The sequence below is a fragment of the Pseudorca crassidens genome, chromosome 5 (genome assembly GCF_039906515.1).
Source record: "Pseudorca crassidens isolate mPseCra1 chromosome 5, mPseCra1.hap1, whole genome shotgun sequence".
Taxonomy (NCBI): Eukaryota; Metazoa; Chordata; class Mammalia; order Artiodactyla; family Delphinidae; genus Pseudorca; species Pseudorca crassidens.
Genome location: NC_090300.1, coordinates 81,371,233 through 81,397,475, shown reverse-complemented (window position 1 = coordinate 81,397,475; position 26,243 = coordinate 81,371,233). Strand labels below are relative to the sequence as shown.

At 53.4% G+C, this 26,243-nt stretch overlaps 1 protein-coding gene across 4 annotated transcripts in view; it reads right to left on the bottom strand.

Moving 5' to 3' along the window:
* Window positions 1–5,663: 5,663 nt before the first annotated feature.
* The window catches only part of SEMA5B (semaphorin 5B), a 118,350-nt gene continuing 97,770 nt past the window's right edge, over window positions 5,664–26,243 (bottom strand). For 3 of the 4 annotated variants that reach the window (XM_067738695.1, XM_067738692.1, XM_067738694.1), the window contains 18 exons: window positions 24,973–25,035; window positions 24,510–24,608; window positions 23,830–24,043; window positions 22,878–23,163; window positions 20,215–20,350; window positions 18,835–19,042; window positions 18,513–18,720; window positions 11,578–11,695; window positions 11,247–11,428; window positions 9,992–10,135; window positions 9,643–9,790; window positions 9,280–9,505; window positions 8,873–9,091; window positions 8,240–8,410; window positions 7,988–8,137; window positions 7,606–7,650; window positions 6,967–7,172; window positions 5,664–6,730 (listed from right to left, as the gene is read on the bottom strand). In XM_067738695.1, the coding sequence (XP_067594796.1) occupies window positions 6,572–6,730; window positions 6,967–7,172; window positions 7,606–7,650; window positions 7,988–8,137; window positions 8,240–8,410; window positions 8,873–9,091; window positions 9,280–9,505; window positions 9,643–9,790; window positions 9,992–10,135; window positions 11,247–11,428; window positions 11,578–11,695; window positions 18,513–18,720; window positions 18,835–19,042; window positions 20,215–20,350; window positions 22,878–23,163; window positions 23,830–24,043; window positions 24,510–24,608; window positions 24,973–25,035 (2,982 nt within the window). In that variant the 3' untranslated portion in view covers window positions 5,664–6,571. The remainder of the gene's footprint in view (window positions 6,731–6,966; window positions 7,173–7,605; window positions 7,651–7,987; window positions 8,138–8,239; window positions 8,411–8,872; window positions 9,092–9,279; window positions 9,506–9,642; window positions 9,791–9,991; window positions 10,136–11,246; window positions 11,429–11,577; window positions 11,696–18,512; window positions 18,721–18,834; window positions 19,043–20,214; window positions 20,351–22,877; window positions 23,164–23,829; window positions 24,044–24,509; window positions 24,609–24,972; window positions 25,036–26,243) is intronic. The other variant, XM_067738693.1, reaches the window with a different exon arrangement.

The window sequence follows — 26,243 nt, the reverse complement described above, 5'->3', positions numbered from 1 at the left end:
TTGGATATCACATTTTCCTGGACTTTTTTCTTTTCTCCATTCCTTTTATGTTATTTATTATGTCTAAATTAAAGGTGATTTATCATGGAAATTATACATGATTTGGTGATTTTTTCTGCCTACCTATGAAATGTTGAAGTAGAAAAACTGACATTCTTTTCTAGAAATCCATTTTCATAAGACGTGAATTCCCAAACAGAATTTATTCTTGAAAGACTCATAACCTAAATGAAATTAAATACCAAAATTAAACATAATGGTTAAAGGTTATTTTGTTTAACATAATGAATGATAGACACCAAGCCAATTGGCAAATATTAGAATTATGACTTAATCAAATCTCTATTATTCTGCCCTGTATTTTTTTTTTTTTTAATTTTTGGCTGTGCTGGGTCTTCCTTGGGGCGCATGGGCTCTTCGTTGCGGTGCGTGGGTTTCTCTAGCTGCAGTGGCTCTCAGGCTCAGTAGTTGCAGAGCTCAGGCTTAGCTGCCCTACAGCACGTGGGACCTTAGTTCCCCGACCAGGGCTCGAACCTGCGTTCCCTGCATTGGAAGGTGGCCTCTTAACCACTGGACCACCAGGGAAGTCCCTGCCCTGTATTATTTTAAATTAACTTTTTTTTTTTTTTTGCGGTACGCGGGCCTCTCACTGCTGCGGCCTCTCCCGTTGCGGAGCACAGGCTCCGGACGCGCAGGCTCAGCGGCCATGGCTCACGGGCCCAGCCGCTCCAAGGCATGTGGGATCTTCCCGGACCGGGGCACGAACCCGTGTCCCCTGCATCGGCAGGCAGACTCCCAACCACTGCGCCACCAGGGAAGCCCTTAAATTAACATTTATTAGTTCACAAAGACTGTAATGTTTTCCTAAAGTTATCTAGCTAACGTTCTCTCAGCATTCTTTTTAACTCTGAGTCTTGTTCCCTATTTATTTGCTATTTTAAAGGGTTTAATTGTGTTTGAACATAAAATTAGCAGCTTTCACAATCATTGTTTATTATTGGGGCATTTGACTCTTACAGTACTAAATATGCATATATATAGTTCAACTGACTAATTGAATTTTAACATATGAAGCATAAAGAGATTTTTCACTTCAAGATTCATCTAGACATTTATAGTGAGTGTTATCTACTAACAATAAATCTAAATTGCATGCCCTGTGCATGTCACCAGAGTTGATGAGCTGATTGAAATACCGGTAACCTATGTAACCATGGCTGTAGCTCAGGTACAAGCTCGAGGGTGCTCTAAATGATGAAGTACACGTTCAGCTATTTATGTTACCGAACGAAGTCTGTGTGCCTGATGCACAGTGAGGGCAAACACCACCAAAATGTTGGAGTCTGGAGCAGACAAAGGTTTACGGCAGGGCCATGCAAGGAGATGGGTGACTCATGCCTTAAAAACCCAGAACTCCACGAAAGCTTTCAGCAAAGCCCTTTTACAGGAAAGGTGAGGGAGGGGAGTGGTTTAGTTGTTGCAAACTTCTTGGTGTCAGATCCTTTGTCCTTGAGGTCAGGTCACGGTCAGGTCACGATGTTCCTGTAAACCTCCACCAAAACAAATGTTATTTCTCTGTTTCTCTGTTCCGACGAGAAAGGGCAAGGTCCCTTCAACCTTCACCCTCCGAGGTCCAGGTCCTGGCTAAGAGGACGGGGTCCCTGCGGGGGCCGGCTACCCTGCCCGGGAACATTCATCCAGCACCCAGGCTGGGTCCTCCCACCAGTGCCCAGGCCCGGCCCACCAGGCAGATCTCAGCTTGTGGCGCCCTCAAGGCCAGGTCCCCAGACCCTGCCCAGCCATCACCACTGAGGACGCCGGGCGCCCAGGACCCAGCCGGCCCTCAGGCTTTTCATTTACACTGGAGAGAATCATTTGTGTAGGATCATTTGTGATCCTACACAAAATCATTTGTGAAGGAGTACATGTTGTGGCGAATACCAACCAGGCGAATTCACAGCTCACCGTCGCCCTTCTTTGAGAACAGCCCACCACAGAGACGGACCTGAAGAAACGACGGGTGACGTCCTTGCAGCCTAACCCTGACCTCTGGCCGCCTCCTAGGGGTAGACAACCGGTCTCAGCGTATCAATTTTTGAAACTTGAACGGAAAGACTGAAGCTGGTTGAAGCTGTTACCTTAATGGCAGTGTCCATATACTCCAGTTGCTGAGGCCTCCATGGACTGCGACCCATGGAGACTGTCACCGTTATCAGGTCGCAGAGCTGGGTCCTGGGCCCGGCCAGTGGTCGGCCGTGGCGAGGGCTCTGGAGCTCTGCGGGACACAGCCCTCAGCCTGTCCCCGGGCCCCCCAGCTCACCCACCGGCCCCGAGGCCAGGGGACACGGAGGGCCCCAGGTAGAAGGCCGGGATCCGCCTCTCACCGCACTCTGCCAGGAGAGCCCTGCGAGGCTGACTGCTGGCGGAGCCTGACCTCTAACTACTGCGCTAAGGTCTCACCCTAATGTGCGTGCACTCCACCCGTTACAGTTGAACTTCCAAAAGCAGAGGCTGAAGGCCAATTCACAGATTTTGGGCTGAATAGCAAGGTCAAAGCCAAACTTCAGTGACACACAAATACACATCATATGCATGTGTATCCACTGTCCACCTCTATCCGCCTCAATGAAGGGGAACTTGGGGCCCAGGAATCAAAAATGGGAGACTCTGAGGAAGACATTTCCCCAGGTTCCTGTGTGAGGACAGCGGGTTCAGGGTGCCTGGTTTCCCCTGAAGATGACCCAGCCCTGAGTAGCACAGCCGACTCTGAGACAAGTTAGAGGTGGCAGAGACAGGGCCAGAGTAACACTGGAGCATTTGGCTAGCACCAAAGAGGAAAAAGCACCATGTACAAGAATTTTTCCCAAAGCTCTAGGAATCACAGAAGTTGGTAGAGACTCTGGGCCCAACCCTGACATGACATAGGCCAGAAAACTGAAATCCAGAGAGGGAAGAGATTTGCTGAGGTCACACAGCTGGTGAGCAGTAAAGCTAGAGACTGAGCCATCCTCCCACACAATGAATAGGAAGAATGGCTACTGGAGGAAGATTGCTTGTCCAGCTGTCAAAGCAAGTTTGGTCAATATCCTCTCTCTCCAGACGATAGGCGCTAAATCAAACTAAAATTTAACTTTGAATATAGAGGCTTGAATTGTGCCGTGTGACTTTGGAACCAGGACTTGGAATCCAGCCTCTAGTCGGGGAAGCCCAGATCCTCACCCAGGTGTACTGCCTCCTGTCAAGGCCACCTGCCTGACCATGTGGGGAGATGATCTCTTTCATTGTTAATGGGCTCCTAGCCATCGATGCTTGAGGGTCAGATTTGACCTGCTCAAGGACTGGGCTGTGAGACAAGGACCCTGTACTCTGGGTCCCAATAACTGTCCACCACATGGCCAGTGTCTGCCACCAGAGAGAGGAGCCCAGTTTTTGTTTGTCTAAATTTCACCTGCCCTGACAGGTAGAGGGGACCCAGCTCTACTTCCTCCTCCCAGAGAAATGAACCTCTCAACACACACTCTGTTCTTTTTCTCCCTCTAAGGCACCCCTTCCTCTGGAGTGCATAAGGCTGTATGCTCCCCTAAGTCAAGTCCCAAACCAATAGATCCCCAGCCTGGATCCTGTCTTTGTTTAGAGTAACTGACACTATGCAGCATATGCAGAAGGAGAGAACTGTGTCCCCTAAAGCCTGCATCCCTGAGATTCATGGTGGTGACAGTGAGAAAACTCATTACTTCAGTTTCATTCAAGCAAAATCCGTATAGTTTCCTTTAAAAAAAAAACACAAAAAACCAGTAGTTCTATGTGAAAAATTCAAATATCTATGTATCAAAACAGGCATAGGATCAATTAAGGAAATATTTAAATCTTTTTTTTTTTTTTTACCAAAGGTTAATATCTTTTAACCAAAGGTTAATATCTTCTACAAAGCAATAGGGAAAAGATGACCACCTAAGAGAAAAGGTACAAAATATCCTTCTTAAAAATAAGAAATGCAAATGGCCAGTATGTAAATGGAGGGAAATGGTCACTCAGTAAATATTTTAAAAACTTAAACAATTACGCTTTAAAAAATTATCAAGTTGATAACAAGCAGTTGGACTGCCTGGGTTGAACCGTCACTGACTAGCTGTGTGACTTTAGGCAAGTTATTTAAATTTATTAAACCTCAGTTTCCTCATCTGTAAAGTGGGCATGGCAATAGTACTTTCCTCTCAGGATTGTTGTGAGAACTGAATAAGAGAAATGACCAGCACTTGGTATGGTGCTTGGAGGTGACAGCACTTATCAGAGTTAGCTACTAGCATTAGAAATAATGCAATGAGAATGTGCTGCTGGTGGCTGTGTACTCCCATCAGCAAGAGATTTGGCCACAGAGGTTAAGGGCAATCGCTTCTGGGAATTTACCCTAAGGACATAGAGATACGGATAAGAAGGTCCATAATAGCGTTCTTTGGTAAAGAAAAATTTGAAACAAATCATAGTGGTTTAAATAAATTATGATTAATTCACGTGAAGGACTGATACTTTTATGTAACAGATGGTGTGTGTGTGCATGCACACACACGCGGTGTGTGTTTTGCCATGACACACATGGGTTTCCACTCCACTGATGCCATTCCAGTCAAAAGTGGCTGGGCATGACCCGGGAATTCTTCATGACTGCTTGCTACAGACCTGACCAGTGCCTGACATATATGAGTGGCCCCTGTGAAGCAGGCACCCTGGGCCCTAGAACACTCTTGAACTTCATTGGCTCTACCAGGTTCAAGGGAATCCAAAACCCCAAGATCTAACACAGGCCCCTACAGGCTCTGGATTCATGGGGTGAATAGAAACTCAGTGAGGAATCCCCAAACTGCAGAAATACTCATTATGTCCCCTGAGCTCTCACTGACTGGGCTCCACCTTGGACTGAGGACACGGCTATTGCAGTTGAGCCAGTAAGCACAAGGGAGTCCAAGACACGAGGTCCAGGAGTGCTCCTTTCTTCCTCCTCCTCCCCTCCCCAAGATCCTCTACTTCCTCTACCACCGGGATCTCACACTTTACAGCCTGACCTACAAATAGATTTTGCTGCAAATCCTGTAATTGATCCAGCCAATTAAGTCAGGAAATTCCTCTCTAAACTTAACATGTCCATCAATCTCATCCAAAATGGTGGCACGGATGTGGTGGGCTGAGGCTTTGAGGCTATTTTGATTTAATCCAGCCAAAACTACAGAGGGCTTCCCCCACCTCACAGATTTACTCATTTCTCAGTCAGTTCTGGTTTTATTAAACTCAGCAATGTAAGCACCTCATAAAATAATCTTCATCAATACTCCCCTGCTGGACTCACACATTTCCACCGTGGAAGTGCTGCCGATTAGAGCTGCTAAGGCAATGGGCAGAAATCTCCCGTTGTATTGCCTTTGGTGTACTTGTGTCCCTACTTGTGAATCTGTGATCATCCCTCTTTTCCAACAAGGGTTTAGGGCAACGTGTGTATGTGGAGATTTACTCACAAATGGAAAGTTATCCTCTATTAAAGTCAAACTCTACTGGGGTCATCTCCCCCACCCTGAGAAGACCATCTGTCACCCCAGTGCATTGCTCTAATTGACCAGACCGGGCCAAGAGGAGCCCACACACATATGCACGAAGACGACGTTACATTTGGAGACTGGATATCATCTTTAATAATGCCACAGCCCAACATCCTTTTTGTTGCTGCGGCAGATTGTGATTGTGTGTGTACATGTGTGCGTTCCTGAACAGATGAGGGCCCAGCAGAGACTCCCACGCGGGTCTCAGCCAACAGCTCTGTTGAGCAGCAACTGGAAAGCCATCTCCACTGGCCTCCCACCTCCCTTCCTCCTGGGTCACCTTTCATGCACTCTGATTGAAAGGCCGAGGAATGTGCCAGCCCAGATTAAAGGACTTCTCAGCACAGTTCAGTCTCCAGCCCCCCGTCCTCACTGCCTCTGACCAGAGGGATGTCGCTGGGTAAAGCACAGACTGCTAGGCAAACGTGGACAACCTGCTCCAGCCTTGGTCCGCATGTCACACTGGGGCAGCACCACAATGACCCAGCCCTGGGCAGAGAATCCAGAACTACTGGGGTCATTTGACTAGTTTCTTTCAGAGATAATCAGGATGTAGCCCAGGCCCTTCCTGGGGCCAGCCAAAGAGGGGCACACTCGGCCCCTGATAGCTACACGGGCTGTCATTTCCAACCCAAACCTAAAAGCCTGCCCTCCTGCCATCTCCACTCTCCAATTCCCTCACACGCCTAGTAGGTCCACAGCCCAGACATGGCAGGGGAGATCAGCATGACGGTGGGTTCCAAGGAGGCCATGAGAGACCCGGGCTGAGCTGGAACTGCAGCCGTGTGCCAGCCTGAAGCCAGCCCTCTCCCCCATGGTCACCGCCAGCCAGAGCTCTTTGAAGCCAGATGGGACCCCACAAGGCAAGGCAGCAAGTTCTTGGCCTAGTGCAGAGGGAGAAAACCAAACTGGCTCCACCGTCCCACCTCCACCTGCTCTGTGCCTTAGGAAGGCAAGGAGCCCAAGTCCCCAGGACAGTGGTATCAGCTGTTGGGGAAGCACCGTTGTCCAGGTGAGGCCTCAGGCCGGAAGCTGTGTTTGTTCAGTGGACTCGGGTAGTAGGTGGTCGTGTACACATTGGTCTGCTGCAATGGGTAGAAGTTGGCTCTGTCATCGGGGATCAGGTTATTCTTATTCAGGGTCTGTGGGAGAAGGAAAGAACAAGAGAGGAAGGGGTGAAGGGAGAGACGGGGAAAGAGGACAGGCCAGAGCAAGGAAATCAGGAGCCAGTCAATGAGAGAACGTCTGGCTCCTGACACAGTGTTCTGCCCACCATGCCACTGCTCTCTCCCGAGTGCCCAGCCTAGTTATGTCCAGCGTAGGGCCAGGACCACTGCACCCTTCACCCTGCCCTCTGCTTCTCCGAGAGGACTCCCACCTTGAATTCCATGGGTGTGTACTTCTCATTCTTGGGGGCACCCCCGCCCTTGTAATGCAGGTGGTTGGGGGTGGCGGGATGGACGAGCGTGGACTCCTGGGACTGGTGCCGGCAGTGCTGGCAGTACAGGTACACCGCCAAGGTCAGCAGCCCAGAGCCCACGAAGCAAGAGATGCCTGTGGCCACCAGGTGGAGGACACTGAACTCTGGGAGAGGGAAGAGACAAGAGGTAAGGAAAGGGCCACTGTGAAGACCCCCAACTGCCCCCCAATAGGAGGCTCTGAGACATAAAGGGAAGGGCTTTGAAGCCAGAGTCATCAGAAACAGGAAGGCTGCGTGGCCTGTCACCAGGGGCCTGTCTCACAGGACCACCTGTGGCTTGGGTCGGAGGAGGCAGCCAGTGGTGTGGAGTTGGGTGACTCTTCTTGAATACAGACTTGACCACCACTTCTTAGCTGAGGGGCATGGATGGAATTGCCCAGACTCTCCTACACGTGGTCTAAAGCAGTGCGGGACCTCAACAAGGTTTGTGGGTCTGGAGCGAGAAGTGGAGAGACTCCAGGTTTCAGAGTAGGTGGGTCTCCTCCTTGGGGAGGGGGGGGGCGTGGATCATCATGAGGTGGGGCAGGTTCCTTTTACCTCCACAGCCAGTGGCCTCATCCACACTGGAGGCAGGCAGGATCACTGCAGGAAGACAAGCAGAGTGGGTGTAAGAGGCACGGAGGAGAGGACGTGAGTCCCTCCAGGGCGGTGTGTGTTGGTGTGTGTCTCGGAGGACCCCTGGGTCAGCGCCGACCTGTGGGACTGCACCTGGGGACCTTCATTTCCCTTGGTCTCCCCCCAGGCCCCACCTCTGAGAAAGGTAGGCCCATCCGTCAAATGAGGACGTGCAAAGGCCCAAAGTGTGTGAACCTCCCGCCCCGGTATTTCATCCTGCCCCCGCAGGATGCTTCAGAAGGGGAAGGAAGCTGGGGCTCAGGGCAGGAAGGGTTGGTGTGAAGGCGCTGGCTCCAAGACCTACCGGGCATCTCCCTGGAGGGGCAGGGGCGGCTCTGGCTGCTGTTTCCAGCACAAGTGCTGGGCCCGGGGACCAGCTCCTCGCAGTACCGGCCACGGCTTTGGACTCCATCCTCCGTGCACGCACTCCACTCAGACCATGGCGACCAGCCTTCTGTGTGTTGTGGGTTGGGATGAGGTTAACCACCCAGACCCCCTCAGTGGGGATGCGCAGGCTCCGCATTGCTCCCCAGGCCCTGCCAGATGCACTTCGTACCTGGGCAGGCCTGTGTGGCACACAGCGCCTCCTCCGTGTGCAGCCCGAGACAGATGTCCTCGCCCGGAGAGGGGGCGGGGCTGCTGCAGGAACGGGTGCGTTGATAGTGGCCGCCACCGCAGGAGGCTGAGCATGGGGACCAAGAGGTCCAGCAGGACCAGGCACCCCGCACTGCAAGGCGATGGGGTGGGTGAAGAGGGGCTGCAGGTGCAGGCATGGCCCAACCCAGGCTAGGCCTCTCAGGGCCACACTGCCCTCAACATCCGCCCTGCCCCAGCCCTACGGTCCACTGTCAGGGAGTCCCCCTCCCCTCAGGGGTGGCAGGAGAAATGCAGGCTGCAGAGGGGACACCAAAAACCAACCTCGCCTCAAATCAAGCTCCTTGTCTAGCTAACCCATTAAAGGAGAGAAAACAGCAACTCGGAGGGTGAGGAAATGCCCTGGTCCCTGCGAGTAGCTGCCGTGTCCATGTTCAGGGCAGAAAATTGCTCTGGGGGCCCTGTACAGAGTTGGCAGGGAGGAGAGGTCTCCAAGCAGGAGTTAGTTGTAGCCTGGGGAGGCCTGGGAGTCTCCCCGATGGGGGTTCCCTGGGCGAGGGGTTCTCTGGGCCAAGATTCCTTAGTGGAGGGTTACCTGGACAAGCTTGGGGGTTGCAGTCCTGGTACTCGGCAGCGTCACCCACGCACGGCAGGCCCCCGTTGCGGGGCTCCGGGTTTGTGCATGTTCTCTTGCGGACGCGGAAGCCCAGCTCACAGTCTCGGGAGCAGGAGGTCCACGGGCCCCAGGCGGCCCAGCCCCCGCTCACCGTGTGCGGGGAGGTGCCCCCGCTGCGCAGGAGCTCCTCCACCAAGGCTGGGGGGGATACAGGGGGGCTGGCCTCAGCCACAGAGGGCTCCCACGGCGGCCCAAAGGCCTCCCGCCTTCTTCCAAACCGCACATCCCCTCCCTGCCCCCTCCTCCCCCAGCTCTCACTCCCGGCCCCGCCCCATCGCTCTGGGCCTGGGAGGGAGGGTGGCGGGTGGGGAGACGCAGGGCTGTACCGTCCGTGTCGCAGGCTCCAGAGCCGTCCGCGGGGCAGGTTCGGGTCTCCGTCCTCCTCCGGCCAAACTGCAGCCCGTGGGGGTCGGCCAGCGGCGCGCGGCACGTGAAGCGGAAGCGCTGCTCCTGCCGCGCCCCGCCCTGGGTCACGTTCACCGGTAGCCAGGGCGTCCACGGCGTGTTGCGCCGCACTTCGGGGCAGCCTTCATGGTTGCAAGTCTTGAACTCCTTCGGGAGGACGACTGGTGCTGTTGCACAGCCTCGCAGCCCCAGGCCTGTCCCGCGCTCCGCCCCCCGCCCCTTCTCTGTACTCCTCTTGGCTCGAAGTCCAGGCATCCCGCGCCCGCCCCCGGCCCGGCCCTCACCACGCCGCAGCCCGGGCAGGAGTTGCCGTTCTCACAGGCCCGACGCCGCGATTGCACACCGCTCCCACAGTGGCTGCTGCACTTGCTCCAGGAGCCCCAGGATGCCCAGAAGATGGGCACCGGGCAAGGCGTGTTTTCGTTACAGAACCTGACGGGGAGAGGGGGAGGAGTCGTTACTCTAGGGAACGGGCACCCCTTTCCCTATGAGAGGTCACTGAGATTGCGAGACTGGGAAAACGAGGGTCCACTGGACCACCTGGAGAATCCAGGCCACCTTCTAGGGGGCCCGGGTAGTCGGCGACCTCGGGGCTGGCTTGTCGCAGAAACCAATAGCCACGCCCTAGCTCACCGTTCCTCCCGGCTCTTGCCCACGCAGATGCGGCCCCCGTGGCGTGGAGCAGGGTTGCTGCAACTTCGCTGGCGGACCTGGAATCCAATCCCACAGGAGGTGCTGCACAGGGCCCACGATGACCACGGTGTCCACGCCCCGTTCCTGGTGGGGCCGGAGGGGATAGAGACAAATGACCCTCTGAGCTCTAGCTTCTCAGATCTAATCACATCTGCACAGATGGATTTTGTATTGTTGTCAGGAAGTGCGATTGACAGGAGATAGTTCCTAACCAGGCCTTCTCAGGAATGACTTATTCATTCATTTGTTCACTCCTCAAACATGCATTGAGAGCCTTCTTCCATATATCAGGCTGTGCTTAGGGTTAGAGCACAAAGATATACCCACATGGCCTCTACTCGCAGGGGAAAAGGACATATTCTCTAGAGAAGGCCTTTGCCATCTGCAACCTTTGTTTCAGCCTTGTTGGTTGGCAGACCCTGGTATTCAAACCCGTGCTCTCTCCCCCATTCTACTACTGCACATGCTTTGCTCCAACCTCAAGACACCACCCACTCTTGTCTCCTTTGCCCCTAATTTTCAAATTTTGGCACTACCAATTACTGGCTGTTTAAGGCTGGGCAAATTACCAAAACCACCTGTGTCTCATCATACTCTTATCTTTAAAGTAAGGATAATGATTGTATTCCTACACCATGAGGTTGTGATGGTTAAATTAATAAATGTAGTGTATATAAAATTATTTTAAGAGTGTCAAGAATTATGGGTTATTTATTTTAATCACTTTAGGGAGTCCTCAGGTAGTAGGCAGTGTGCAAGCTCTCTCTCTCTTTCTCTCTCTCTCTAAATATATATATAATATGATCTCATTTAACCCTCCCAACAACCTTCAGGGTGGGCACTGTAACCCTCATTTAGAGAAGCTCAGAGTGGTTAGGTAGCTACCACCATCCCATGCTGTCCCTCCTGTTTGGGACTGCAAGGCTTGTTGAGGATATGATCTGGCTAGGGATAACCCCCACGCCTCTTTGTATGAAGAGCACCGCAAGGCAGAAAGTTCTCTCCCACTGGAGTGGAAACTCTCCCAGGGCTCATGTTTCCTGCCTCAGACATCAGCCACCTGTCCAGTGCCCTGCACAGCCCTGAAGTGTTTTCTGTCCCTTAGTGCAAACAGCTGGCTGGGGATGCCCCGTTCCCTCCATCCCCCCTCCCCCATTCCAAGGCCACCGCCAGCAAGCCCTGCGTCTTCACATACCTGGAGCAGTTGGCAACGTGGATGGCTGGCCCCAGGCAGTCACAGCCCCCACAGCGGGGTCGGGGGGAGTCACAGGCCCGGGCCCGACACAGGCAAGAACCTGAGTTGTCCCCATCTAAGTGCTCACACGGTTGCCATGGTGACCATGGGCCGAAGCCCCCATCCCGAGTCACATTTCGCACCTGAAGACACACACCAGGAGCAGGACCCTGTCACACAAGGCAGAGGCAGGGAAGGTACAAGGTCCCAGGGCTGTGGGGACACTGATGGAGAGTCAGGGCCTGAATTCGGGGGAAGAGGTCCCTGGTGGGGGGTACAAAAGGGTTCTCACAGGACATGCTGTGATGTTCTGGGTCCAGAGGCTCATGTTGGAGCTGTCCTCAAGCGTGCTGCAACGTTGCTGCTTTCCGTCCCAGCCGCAGTACGGGTCCCGTGCCCCCAGGCATGCCCTGCCAGACAGAGGTCCAGAGACTCAAGCCCACTGCACTCCCACCATCACCTGCATCCCAAGAATACACCTGGACACTCTCCTCTGGGCACTTCTTTCATTCAGTTGTCCTCCACAATAATAACAAAGTTCACTGAGTACTTACTGTGTGCCAGGCAACGTTTTAAGCACTTTAGAAGCATGAATTAACTCAATACAACAACTCAATGCAGAAGGTACTCTTATTATCTTCATGTTACATGGAGGAAACCCAGAGCCGACCATGGACTCACACTATGGTGCTCCAGAACCCACACACTTAGCCAAGAGATTACTGCCTTCCCTGAGTCTGGGTGCCCCACAGTCCTCATCTAGGGCCACAGGTGAAGATGCGGTGAACAGAAATCCAAAGAGGTAGCTCCTCCCTGCTAGACACCATGATTATAGTGATGGAAAGGCCCTTACAGATGATCTGGCCCAGTGGTTCTCAACCCTGGCTGCACGTTAGAATCACTAAAGGAGCTTTTTAAAAAAAATTTCCTTCATTAAAAAAAAATAGTAGGTATTTATTTATTTGGCTGCGCCGGGTCTTAGTTGCGGCGTGAGAGATCTGTTGCGGAATGCGGGCTCTTAGTTGAGGCATGTGGGATCTAGTTCCCTGTCCAGGGATCGAACCCAGGCCCTCTGCATTGGGAGCGCAGTCTTAACCACTGGACTACCAGGGAAGTCCCTAAAGGATCTTTTTTAAAAATACTGATACATGGGCCCACCCCAGACAAGAATTTCTGGGTGGGTGGGCTGGGGATTTAAAAGCTTGAGGGGGGTGGGGGGGCTTCCCTGGTGGCACAGTGGCTGAGAGTCCGCCTGCTGATGCAGGAGACGCGGGTTCGTGCCCCGGTCCGGGAAGATCCCACATGCTGCAGAGCGGCTGGGCCCATGAGCCATGGCCGCTGAGCCTGCGCGTCTGGAGCCTGTGCTCCGCAACAGGAGAGGCCACAGCAGTGAGAGGCCCGCGTACCGCAAAAAACAAAAATGCTTGAGGGTGATTCTAATGGGAGCCAGACTGAGAACCACTGGGATCCATAAAACAACCTTTTCATTGTACAACGGAAGAAACAGTCACAGAGAAGGGAACAGGCGTTTCCCCAGGATCACGCAAACTGTACGTGGCAGAACTGAGGCTAGAACCTAGACCTCCCCACCACACTCTTCCCCCATGCACCTGCTTCCCAGCTGGAGGCTGTGTCTTACTTCACACACTGAGTGAACGTGAGCCCGTGCCTCAAAACACAGGTGCAGGGTCAGGGGACACCTGGGCATAGTCCAGGGTCACCTGGGCATCCACACGTTTGTGCTGCTCAGTGGCAGGACCCAGAGGCCAATGCACTGGCATCATAAGAATGAGCTCAGGCTGGGATGAGCCAGGGGTCACATCCCAGGTCCCCATTATTCCTAGGCAGCTCTATCTCAAATGAGCCCGGAGAGGTAACGGTTCACACGCTGATGCATGTCCCAAAGCCCCCACTTCTCATAACCTAGGCTCCTCTCTTCCCTTTTTACTTCTGACTTAGTCATTGTATCCTCTACAGTTTTTAACAACAACAACAAGAGTTAAATCTCTACTGGTAAGACTCCAAGGAGGGGAAAAACAATATGGGAATTGTGGAATCAGGATTTGCTGTCCATTGCTAAGTAAACAGAATATCAGATTCTGGAGCCTGAAGGAAGTTCCCTCCAATACCCAGAGAGCCCACTGCCAACCTCAGGGGATTCGCTGGGTCCCTTCTGCCTCCTTTCGCCAATTTCCACCCTCTCTGGCCAGGTCTGGCTGCTCTACAGCAGTGGGCCTGCTGCAGAGGGTCTAGGAGAGCACTGAGAGTGAGAGTGAGGCAGTAATTGGAGGTTAGAAAGCAGAAGAAGTTTGGGGTTAAGGAGGTGCTGGATGACAAAGAGGGTGGGGGAGCCCATGCGATGACATGAGTCTGCAGAGGGATTTTCCTTTGGCCAAAGGGGCTAAGGCTGCCCAGGGCTAAAGGGATACACAAAGGAGTCAAGGGGCTGCCCCTTTTGGTGTCTTCAGGATAGAATCTTTCTTTTCTCTTGAAACTTCAGGCAAAGTCACCTGTCAGGTGAGTTCTTTATTTTCAGTGAGTTCAATAGACCAAAGAGAAAAGAGGTTATACAGAGACCTTATAAAGAAGAGGGTGGGGCTTCCCTGGTGGCTCAGTGGTTGAGAGTCTGCCTGCCAATGCAGGGGACGCGGGTTCGAGCCCTGGTCCGGGAAGATCCCACATGCTGTGGAGCAACTAAGCCCGTGCGCTACAACTACTGAGCCTGCACTCTAGAGCCCGTGAGCCACAACTACTGAGCCCATGTGCCACAACTACTGAAGCCTGCATGCGTACAGCCCGTGCTCCGCAATAAGAGAAGCCACCGCAATGAGAAGCCTGCACACCGCAGTGAAGAGTAGCCCCCGCTCATGACCTCCGATAAAGGAGGTGATGCGTGGGGTTTCAGTGAGTGACAGCCTCGCTGGACCCCAGTAAACATACCCTGGCCCACCTGGGAATCCAGAACATTCATCTGTTTCTCAAGACTATGTTTCCATTTTATTCTCTCAAGGACAATTTGTGTGAATTATACAACGTACGGGTGCTCGTATTTTCATTTGGGATCAATGGTTTGATTTAGCTGTGTTTCGCCAGCAAATACATCAAACTAGACATCATAGGACTGAATACAATACATGCGCAAAAGTAGTCTCAGCATCCTGTGGTTTTGAGGTTCTGCTTACTGGCTGACATTTGGGTCAAATTTGCTGCTAGCAGATTCAGCCAATCAGAACTCAGTAAAGCCCACTCCTGAGTGTATTTCCCTCAGTTCTCAGAAATGGGCATCAAACTCTAGAAGCATTGATACGGCACTTTATAAGCAACATAGATTAAATAGCTTAAAAAAAAACTAGCCATGATGAGTGATTAATAATAATAATAATACATACATATATATGATTCTATCCATCAAAAACAAATGTCTGCCAGTAGGGAGAATGGATGAGAGCAGATAATTTGAATTGATCTACACAAGATAAAAACAGAAGATTCTGGAGGAATGCAATTTGCCTCATGCTACTTCTTTCATCTAGGGCCTAACCAGTTCTAGAACAGTTGTTCCCAGTCTTGACAACAAATTAGAATCTCCTGGGGATCTTTTAAAAGGCTTAAGCAAACGAAACAAAAATCCCTCCTATTTCCGGGCCTTCTGGACTGGAGTAAGCCCAGGCACCAGAGTCTTTGAAACACTCCTCAGGTGATTGCAATGAACAGCATTAGAACTGTTCCAGGGCCACTTTTGTCAGGGTTCTCAAGCCAAGAGATGAAGTGCCTTGTCTTTCCAATCCATGACAGGATAAGAAAAGAGTGAAGAAAAACACAGAGTAGATGCTGGCCCCAGCCCCTCACTCAGGATCCCTTGCCCTCAGCCTCTCCTGCTCACAGTTCTCCCAGAGAAGAAAGAGGAGACCAGATTCTCCATGGACACGCCTGCCCTGCCCTGCCCCATCCTGGCCGCCTGAGGGGACCTGCGAGACCCCCCTGGCACCAGCGCCTGAGCTCTTTTCTTCTCCACATTTGCTGCTTTTGGCCAAAGGCCACTCCAGAGCTTCGAGAGCAGAGAATATTCTTAAGAAAATTAAAGCTCCAAGCACAGGAGAGTGAAAGTGTCTCTGACTATAGGAGTGGGTGGCAGTTTAGAGTTCCTTTCATAAAAGCAGCCATCAGACCAATAATATATCATCATGTCTTTTTTACTGCAGTGTCTCAAGCAGCCATTACAAAAGGCAACAGGTTCATTTCATGGGCTCTAAAGCAGGACAGAGATGGATGGTGAAATGTGCAAGCAGGCGGATTCCAGCACTGCAGTAGCAAGGGTTTCACAATGGGAGCTGTCCAGGGTGGAGCTTGGGTGGAAGTGGCCATTACTTAAGATGGTAGTGGAACGGGGCCCAGACCCCCTGCCAGGGAGGGAGGTTGGGATAAGCTGGCAATAAGGGGCCCCTCCCTCCAGGGCAGCATGAAAGGCGTGCTGGAAGGAGGAAGGGGGCAGTTCTCCATGCATAAAACACCTGCTTTGTAGAGCCAGTCAGCCATTCACTCGCTCTGCTTGTCCTCCTGTGAGCACCAGTCTCTCTGGCCAGGCCAGGGTCCTGGTCGTGCCCCATGGGGCTGAGGTTTGCCTGAGTGAAAGGAGGGTGCTGGAGACAAGCCCCTGGATTCTGGACAGAGGAGGGGGCCTGAAGGGGCCTCTGCTTAACCACCCTCAGCTTCCTGCCAGCTTTGGAAGAAATGAGGATAGACGCAGGAAAGGTCTCTCATGGGACACAGTAAAACCCCGTGACAAACTGCCTCACAACAGCATACATTCTGATATAGTGTGATGGGCAGTTGGCTCCCAGACTCCCGGAGCGCACAGCTTGCTGGCAGCACGGGCTTACTCTGGTCATTTTAGAACTTTGCAGTAACGAGACCGCACATTTTAGATCCACCTATAGCTTTATGGCAGGGTTTCCACTGTACATATCAAGGCCTCTTATCCCAAACTCAGGAAACCAAAAGTATCAGATGCTGCGCTGACCTCTGTCTACCTTGCTGTTCCACCTGGCCACGTTTCGCGAACTCCCTGTCCCCTGTCTGCAGCACCACGTGAATGGGGAAACGTCCGGCATTGTCCCTCCTCTCGTTCCACTGCAGACCCCATCACGTCATATCTGGCCTAGAGCCACAGCAGCTCACGCTGGCCAACCATCTGCCCCGAGACAATGCTGCTCGCCACTGTCTGATTGATCTTTGTAAGACACCTATTCACACTGCCCATCACACCACTCCCCCGTTCAAAGACCACTTCAGTGCCTCCAGTCACAGGATTCAAGTCAAAATCCTCCCTTGGCATTCTCAGCTGGCCTCACTCCACTTTCCAGTCCCATTCCCCACTCCTCTCCTGCACCAGCCTGCTCTCAGGCCAAGCAATCAATCAACCGCAGGATCAGTCATGTGTAGCAGGCCACTTTGTGGCTGGGACTGGGCATGGCCCCCTGGTGGAGCATAAAAAATACTGGGACATTGGACTTGCCTTCAAGGATTTACAACCTCTTAAAGAACACGGTACATGTGAAAAGTTTAATAACGACACAGCAGTTAAAGAAGCACATAAGAGAGAAATGCCGTGCTTCATTGCCAAGCAGTGCTGTCTGTATTCAGCGTCACAAATCCTGAGACTCCAGAGAGCCCAGGAGACTGGAGGGCCCCTAAATGCATTTGCGGAGATAAAAAAGGAATAAGGACACTAGCTACCAATGATGACTCGCTGGACTAGGCACTTCGTGAGCATTATTCCCGATCCTTACAGCTCGTCTGCCAAAAGTAAATACCATCTGCTTCGTCACATTTCCCCCTATTTTCCCCAGGAGAAAGCCACAGCTCAAAAGGTTAAGTAAGTAACTTGCTCAATATCATATAGCTGGCAGATGACGAAGCTGAGATGGGGTCCCAGGTACATCCAATTCCACCACGCAAGTCCCTCCCATTATACCCCATTCTCTCCCCACATGTCAGATTCAGGCCAAGGTCTCTCTCCCCAGCCAGACATCTAGAGCCCTGAGGGAAGTGAGAGTGTTCCAGACCTATTTCATCTTGCCTCCCTCTTCTCACACCGACAGCCCCGTGAAGTGCTCTGAGCGTGGGAGGGCTTCGCAAACGTTCGGTGCTTTGCTGATGGAGCCCTGTGCTGGGGCTGAGGGAAGCTTGGGTATCTGCCCACTGCGCTCGCCTCCCCCCCACTCCCCGCTGTCACACCATGACCTTCTAGCCTCCTCCCTGGCCCTCCAGGCCTCTGATCAGATCCCAGCACACTCCGCCGGGGCTGGAAAACAACCCTTGGCAGCCTGGACGCCATTTGTCTCCCAAATCTTGAGGACAGATGGGCACAGCCAGGAGGTCCCTGTGTTGCAAAGGCCACAGAAGCCCACATGGCTGTGGCTATGCCAGCTAAAGGCCATTTCTGAATTATCTCCAAAGTGAACGGGTGCAGCTCAGGGTAGCCTCACATGCTTAGGAGTCTGAGATACATGTGCATTTGGCTTTGGAATAGGCTTTTGTTTCCCCCTTAAACGTCAATGTCATTATTGCCAAATTTGTGAATCCACCTGAAGCTAAGGTATGGCGAACTGATTGCAGAAGCTGTTGGGAAGACAACGTCCCATCTCCACGTGTTTCCTCACCTCCAACCCACCCATGCCAGGCCTTTCTGCCTCTTCTAAGTGGGGAAGTTACAGAAGCAAACTTGGAGCTGACTCAAAGTATCATCTCCTATCTGCCCTCACATCTGCATAGCAAGTGCTGTGATTTCAAAGATAAAGACCACTCTCTGAACTGAAGGGACTGAGAGTAAATCACGTGGTCTAGAGATGGCCACCAGGCCCTAACTGTGGGCTTGACAACAGGGATAACGACAGCCACCACCGCTTGCTCAACACATATATTCCCCAGGTGAGTGCTAAGTGGTTTCGGCAGATTATCCCACTTATCCTTCACAAAAACCCTGCAGAGATTTTATGAGGAGGAAACCAAGGTTCAGAGAGGTTAAATGACTTGTCCAAAGGCACACAACTGGAGATTGCGCCAGGAACGCCATCCCAGGACGACCTGACTCCAAAGCTCCACCTCTTAAGCGCCAGCTCCCAGTGCGATCGGCAGGCATCTGCGTCTGGAGGCGCACCCGCCCGGCCGCCTTCCCGGCGGCGCCTTCCCGCGGCGCCCGCTCGCCTTCCCGCGGCGCCCGCTTACCCCTGGCTGCGGTAGGCGGCACACCTCTCCAGCGGCACCCGCAGCACGCCGTCACTCAAGCCCACGAAGAGTGCGCGGGCGCTGTGCAGGATGCGCAGGCTGCGCAGCGGCTCCCGGCGCCCGGGGGGCAGCACGTGCAGCTCCTCCAGGTAGCAGCCGCGGAGGCTGCGGCTCGTCGTGGACAGCGCCTTCAGGATGGTGCCGGACTCTGGAGGGGCCAGATCAGGGTGGCCTTAAAGGCCCCGGAACCTCGCGGCCCAGACCCTGCTGCTCAACCCCCTCCCACCCCGAGCGCCGGCGGGGCGGGGCGGGGCGGCCTCACCCGTGCCGATGTAGAGCACGTGGTAGAGCGTATCCTTGGCCTGCACAAGGTCCACCACGAGGTGTGAGAAGCGCACGCTGTCCTGGGTGACACAGGGCTCGGGTGTCACCGGCTGCACGGCCTCGCTCATCAGGAACAGGCGCTGTGCGTCCTGCAGGCTTCGCTCTGTCAGGTTCTCGTTGGGGCCCACCTCGGGCAGGGTGCCGCACTGCGGCAGGGAACCGGGTCACGCGTGACCAGCCGCCGGGCTGCCGCGGTCCCGTATCCCTCCTTCCTCGCAACCCAGACTCTGATTCTCCAATCCCTTCTCCCTGCCCCACAAAATCCCCCGCTAAGTGCCCTGCACCCTCTTCCAGGAAGATGTCTCATCTTTGGGAACTAAGGGAAAATGAGGCTGGGAAGACAGGATGAGGGACCTACCAGGGATGGAGAAGAGGACAAGGAAGATGAAAGGGGGGCTGGATTATCTAGAAACGGATCATATGAGTGTGGATAACAAGTGTCCTGTTATTTCATGCTGTCGCTGTAGGTGCCCCTCCCCCATGTTGGGCCAAGCCCTGCCTTCCTTCTCCCATGTCCCTATCAGCTCAAGGTTCTTATGCCTTCTAAACCAAAGCTGGAAGGCAACTACCATTTATTGAGCACCTACTACATTCTACAGACCACCTCAGGTGCATATCAACCCTCCAACGTATCTATGAGGTCGATGGTATTATCCCCACGTGCCAGATAAGGGTAAAGAGGCTCAAGGAGGTTGAGTGACTTGCCCAAGGTGACACAGAGAGGGCTAGATCTGGGTCAGGATTGTACTACTGAAAAGCCTGAGGTCTTACCCTGCTCCATTCTGCCTCCTGGTCAGGAAGTTGGATGGATATGCAAATCAACCATCTGCAGTTTTCTCTGTCCCATGGCTACTTCCCCTTCTCCACACTGGGGATGCTCACACCACCCATGGCTGGGCTCTGACCACTCCTGGCACTCAGAGATCCTCCAGGCATTAGTACCCATACTGGGTAGACTGCAAGCAAACTCCAGCTAAAAATCCCTGAATTCTGGCCAGATAGCTTGTGATTGCTCTCCTGATTCCCTACACTGAGTAGAGCTGAGGTCCACCCTCCCTGCCTCTCTGGAGGTGAGGGGTCATATTTAGAGATGGCTCAGAGCAGGCTCCCTTGTTCTGCATCCCACCCACTCTCCCTTCCTTGCTCCACAGTCTTGAGGTTACCACCCTCTTAGGGAACCATCGCAGACCCCACAGATGGGCATAGATCAGCAGGGACACATTTGGTGGTTGCACTAAGTAGTTGGGAATCAGCTTGCGGTTGGTAGTCTGGGGGAGGGTGGTATGTGAGGACAGGGAAAGGGGAGGAGAAGCTGTACCTGGAAATTGGGGATGGGGTTGGTGATGGGGAGCCAGGCAGCCCTGGGGTTCTCCTGGTAGCGAAACGGGCCATTGAAAGCCTGAGAGATGGCACTGAGGTTGAAGGCGCAGACAGCAGATGCGGCAATGCTGTTTCTGAAAGGCAAGAGATGGAGGCATGCTGCCTTCCCTGGAGGCCTCGGCACCTTCCCCTTAAATCCCATGGCCAGCTGTCAAATCACAGCATGGCACAGCTCCAAGGCTTACTAGGCACCTATGATGACTCTGGTTCCTTCCGCACCACAGGGGTATCACAGAAGGAGGAACATGGTTTTCACACCGTGGAAAGCCTCCGGTAAAGAAAGACCCACTGATGAGAAGCACTGGTAGATCCTTCTGTGCTACCTCCTCATCCCCTTCGTTTATTCAGTGGGAGGGTCAAATAAAGTCAATGGTTTTCAAACATTTTAGTCCCTGGCCCACTGTAAGAAATATATTTTATATTACAGCTCAGTAGGACACATACATACATATTTGCAATGAATTTTCATGAAGCAATATGTACCCTTACTAAATACATTATACTCTGATATTTTTATTCCGATCGATTCTGCTTTATTTATTTTATTTAAAAAAAAGAGGGCTTCCCTGGTGGCGCAGTGGTTGAGAGTCCGCCTGCCGATGCAGGGGACACGGGCTTGTGCCCTGGTCCGGGAGGATCCCACATGCCACGGAGTGGCTGGGCCCGTGAGCCATGGCCGCTGAGGCTGCGCATCCGGAGCCTGTGCTCCGCAACGGGAGGGGCCACAACAGTGAGAGGCCCGCGTACCGCAAAAAAAAAAAAAAAGAAAAAAGAAAACCCAACAACTTCGTTGCCAAACCAGTAATCTATGCTGCAGCCCACCACCCGCAGCCAGATGACCTCTCAGATCCCTTTCAGTCATGGATTCAGACGTTTCTATGAGTCTGATGTGGGCAGTTCGGAGAGAGGATACCACTACACCAAGTGTTTCCAGGGCTGTTCTCTGCACTCAGTCGCTCTCCCAAATGTGTGCATTTCGCTCCCCTCTGCCTGGTCGCAGTCCCCACTGTCTCCTCCAGGATGCTGCACTGTCCCTGCAGCCCGTCCGGTCTCCTCTGATCCATTATCCACACAGCAGCCGGAGCGAGCGTTACAAAATGCACATCTGAGCTAGTCCCTGTCCTCCTTCAAACCCTCCAATAACATCTCCTTACTCTTAGGATAAAGATCAAAACCCTTAAAGCAGTCTACAAGGCCCTTCCAGGCACAATCCTCCCATGCCCACCCCTCGGCTGACTCTCCCGTCTTCACCTGCCAGGTTCCTGCCACACGGGTCTCCTCTCAGTTCCTCCAACATTTTTTCCCACCCCAAGCTTTGCACATGTTGTTCCCTCGGGCTGCAACGCTCCTCTCCCCTAGCTACAGGATAATTCCCAGTCATCCTGTAGATGTCACTTTCTACAGGAAGCCTTCCCTGATCATCGACCCTCCACACTGATCACAGCTTCCCTGCACACTGCCCTTTCCCTCTGTAGGATTTATTACAGTTAAAACTGGCCCTTCTCGAGAATGTAAGGTCCTTATGGGCAGAGTCAGGGCTGCTCTTGCCCACTGGTGTGTCCCCCATCCCCCTGACCTCCACCATGACAAGAACCTGGGGCATGGTGAAGGTGCACAATATATAAACAATTTGCAGTCTACACTAATGCTATTTTCCCTTGATGCGTCTGCAGTGACTCCTGCCCTTTGCTCACGGCTGCCCACCTTCTGCTGCTGACAGCGGGCTGGTCACTAAGTCCCCGCTGTCAGCTCATGGCCTGTGTGGGCTGTGCTGCATGTCTGTCCCCTGGCTTGGATGGCTTCTCTGCTCCAGCTTCCTGGCTTTACTCTCCTCCCTGTCCATCCCCTTAGACTATCCTTCCTGTAGCTAACCTGGCCCTCATCCAGTGCCTGCTATCTGGGGCCCTAGGTAAGCAAACTCCACTCTATGCTTCATATGTTTCTGTCCTTACAAAGAACCCAGCACAGCATCCTGTACAACAAATGTGCTTCTTGGTCTCTGCCGCCCATTCAGCATTCTCTATAAAAAAATCACCTGAATGGGTCAGCCTTTAAACAGAAGAGGCTGTGGAAGGAGGGTCTCATGATCTCCATGAGGGTTACCCTTCCTCACACTTAGGAAACAAAAGGGGCTCTAATTCCCAGCCTGGGTTTTCCAGGGCAGTCGGGATTGCCAGAAGACTCTGATAGATTTAGCAGGATCATGGAGTCCTGAGGTTGGAAGGGTGAAGAGTCCCCTCTGAGCCTCCCCGACGGGAAGCTGCTGGACCCTCCTGAGGCTGCCATCCCCTCACTGAAGGCAGCCTATTTCACTTTCATCACCAGCAAGTTCTTCCTTCCCGGAGCCACAATCCAGCTCCTTTTACTTTCTTCATATCTGGCCTAGGCCTGCCCGTCACAGCAACCCAGAACAAGGGCTCACCTCTCAGGAGGCAGCGAGTCACAAAATCCTCAGAGGACCCAGTGCAGAAGGCACAGCAATCCCCATTTCACAGAAAGAGAAACAAGGGCTCAGAGGGGGACCTGCCCAAAGCCATCAAGCTTCGAAGCAGTTCAGAGCGCATTCCTGACATCCGGGGTGGGGGGAGGGCAGGGACTCACACATTAGTGGTGAAGACCCCGTAGATGAGGTCCTGCTCCGGCAGGTGGAAGGCACTCTGCAGCTCGTTGTAGTAGAAGGGGACCTCACCCGGGCGGGAGCAGTTGAGCCGGGCCTTCATGAACGTGGTCCAAGTGTCCTCCAGCAGGAACCGGCCCCCCATGTCATTCTTGCACACGCGGGCCACCCGAGAGTACACGGTGCGTCCACAGTCATGCTCCACCGCATTCTCCCGCAGCAAGAAGTACGCGAACAGCCCGATATCATAGGCTGCTACAAAGTTTGGCTCTGGGGGCAGAAGAGGAACAAGGGGTGGGTCAGGCCAGGAGGGAGGAAGGGGCAGAGTTGGGAGTACTCGACTACTTCCATTTCCTCAGATGGGCATCCTGACAACCCCCCACCAGCTTGGTGACCTGGGGGCTCTAACCCTGTTCCCACCTCCAACGCAAAGTGCAGTTATAATAATAGTTAACATGGATGACTGAGCACTCACTGTGTACCAGACACTGTTATAAGTACTTTATATGCATTAACCCGTTTGGTCCTCTTAACAAGCTATGAGGTATATACTATGATCGTCCCCATATTACAGATGAGACCATTGTGGCACAGAGAGGTCAAGTACTTGCTCAAGGCCACACAGCTCGTTAATGGAGAAGCAGGGATTCAACTCCAAGGGGCAAGAAACTCAAATCACCCTCCTCCGATCTCTTCTTTCCCATAACCTTTCCTCCTCATCAATTCCTAACTCTTTCTCTCCCTTCGTAGCCTGCGCTCTATCTGCTCTGGGTCCTCAGGACATCTGTGATTTCATCCACAGTCCCTCTCCAACATGCTGTGGTCCTTGGGCGACCATCTGCCCCACTCTGGTTGGGCAGGAAGGAAACTGATGGGGGTCAGGGTGGGCTGGCTGGCTTAGGACCAGGGGAGCCCCCCGGGGCTGGATCTCCTTACCATTGAGCCACTTGGAGTTATACTGGGCGGTACGAAGCGGTGGCCTGCTGCCCAGGCTGCGGTAGATGGCGGGGTCCCGACCTGAGAAGTCGATGACCGTGGCTGCGTAGAGCTCCCCCTGGGAGGAGATGACGGCTGTGGAGTTGTGGCGCGGGTCGTAGGGGCAGCGGGCCACACCGTTGATCTTCTCCACGGTCCGGCTGAGGTTCCCCACCTGGGGATAATGGGGAGATGGGGCGCTTTTCCCCGAGACCCTGGGGCTGCCTGTTCTTTCCCCCCCAGAGTTTTGTTTCCTCCTGGGTCCCTGGTCTCTCTAGGCCTCTGCTTCCCTCCCCCTCCTCCTCACTGCCCACCCCACAGTCCCTCTGAGGGAGCAGCCGTCATGGAGGGGAAGGTGTGCCAAGAGTCAGGGCAATTGCCATAATTGCCTCACCTCTAAGGTGAGGTTGAATTTTGATGAACAACGAATAATTTTTTAGTGTAAGGATGCCCCCAATCTTGCCTGGGACATACTGATACTAACATACTGTTTGTTTTTTACCTGAAATTCAAATCTAACTGGGCATCCTTTTCGTTTTGGTTTTTGTGTTGAACTGACAGCCCCATTCCCAGGCTGTGCGCCTGAGTGAGGGAACCTCTTGGTGTCCCCCTCTGTCTGCCGGACGCTGCACAGCCCTCACCTGTCTGCTGGAGCACACTGGCGAAAAGGCATTTGTCCCACACATGAACACTTTCCGGCCAGTGACAATCACGACTCGCACGTAGTTCTGACACTCCTCCTGAAGCAACAAAGGGGAAGTAATAGAGGGACGCGCTCTCCAGCTGCAGAGCTGGGTGTCTTTCCGTCACGCCACTGCACCGCAAATATTCGAAAGCACTCTGCTCCAGATCCACCGCACTCTGAAGCTGAGGTTGCACCTGTGGATGTCTCCCCTCCCCCCACCTCCCTCCCAGGCCGGCTCCCTGCCTCACCACCCACTCAGATGCTCAGGCTGCATCCTCGCCTGCACCAGGAGCCCCTGGCTCCTCCAGGCTGGGCCTCTCATGCAGGTGGCCTCGTGCCCACACGGTGCCCCTCCACCCCTACAACCACAAGCCTCCCGCCGGCTCTAAGCCAGGCCCCTGGCTGCCAAGGCCACGTACCTCGGTCTTCCCTTTGCTTTGGCAGGAGCGGCGCGTGTCCTCGTTGGAGGCCCACTCTGTGGCCTGTGGGAGGAGCACACAGACATCACACAGCTGTGCCCCTCACAGCCAGAGCAGGCAGCAGCCGTGGCTGGAGAGGACAGAGAGCTGGGAAAGGGCCAGCCACGGCCTGCAGGGTAAGGTTCCTCTCACAACATCCACGTGGACCCAGCAGGGCTGCCGGACTCCTTACCCCTAGACAACCCCTCAGCCCAAAACCCTCTACACCTGCTCGGGTCGGGGAAGCCTGGAGTAAAAACCGCCTTAGCCCACGTCGTCCCCACGCGGCTCTGGCCTGGGACCTCCCCACCCCTTCCTTCCCCAGGTTAGCCAAGGAACTTTGAGTGGCCAAGGACCTTCATTCCCACCCCAGGCCCTGAGTGGGAGATCGGAATTGTGCCTCCAGTATGTGCCAGATGTCCCTCGAATGAATGGGAGGCAGGGAGGGAGGAAAGGCTAGATCGGCCAATCTTAGATACAGGAGATCGATTTCACCTGCCCACTACAACGCTGCAAAGTTCTGCATGACTTGCCGCTGGTATGTGGTAGAGCAGAGATTGGAACCCACATCCCTGGTTCAAAGGCTACGTATTTTTTTCCTCTTCATCCCACTGTCTCAAGGACCTAGGACTTCCCCTTTCTTACTTGCTACCCTCGCCCCACCTCTGTACGGGCTGCTTCCTTGTTTCCCTGTAGTATCACTCATGCTCTATCGTGGGGTCATGTTTTGGGGACACAGCTTCCACTCAGGGACTCAAAGGACATTGCATGTTCTCCAGTGCCCAGGGCTTTAGGAGAGGGCTGTCCCCACCAGAAAATGCTGTTCCCCTTCATCTGCTCTGCTATACTCTCTGAGAGCCCTCCCAGTCACTGAAGAGCAGCTGGAGGGAGAAGTGCTACCCTTCATGTCCAGGCAGTGGAGGGAGAAGTGCTACCCTTCATGTCCAGGCAGTGGAGGGAGAAGTGATACCCTTCATGTCCAGGCAGTGTCAGTGACATTATATACTTCTGGGTCACATGTATAAACATGAACTGCCCACCTGTCCTGGGAGAGGGAGCCCTGAGCAAGCAGCTCCTCTATCCAAATGGGCAAACAAAAAAAAAAAAAGAAAAAGAAAGAAAAACAACCCACCTGCTTTTAATTTCTAACAAAGCTCCTTCTAGGCGTGCAGTCACTGCCTGCCAAGCTCCAGGACCCAGGATGTGGGAGGGGAAGAGGTGCTGGGAGCCGG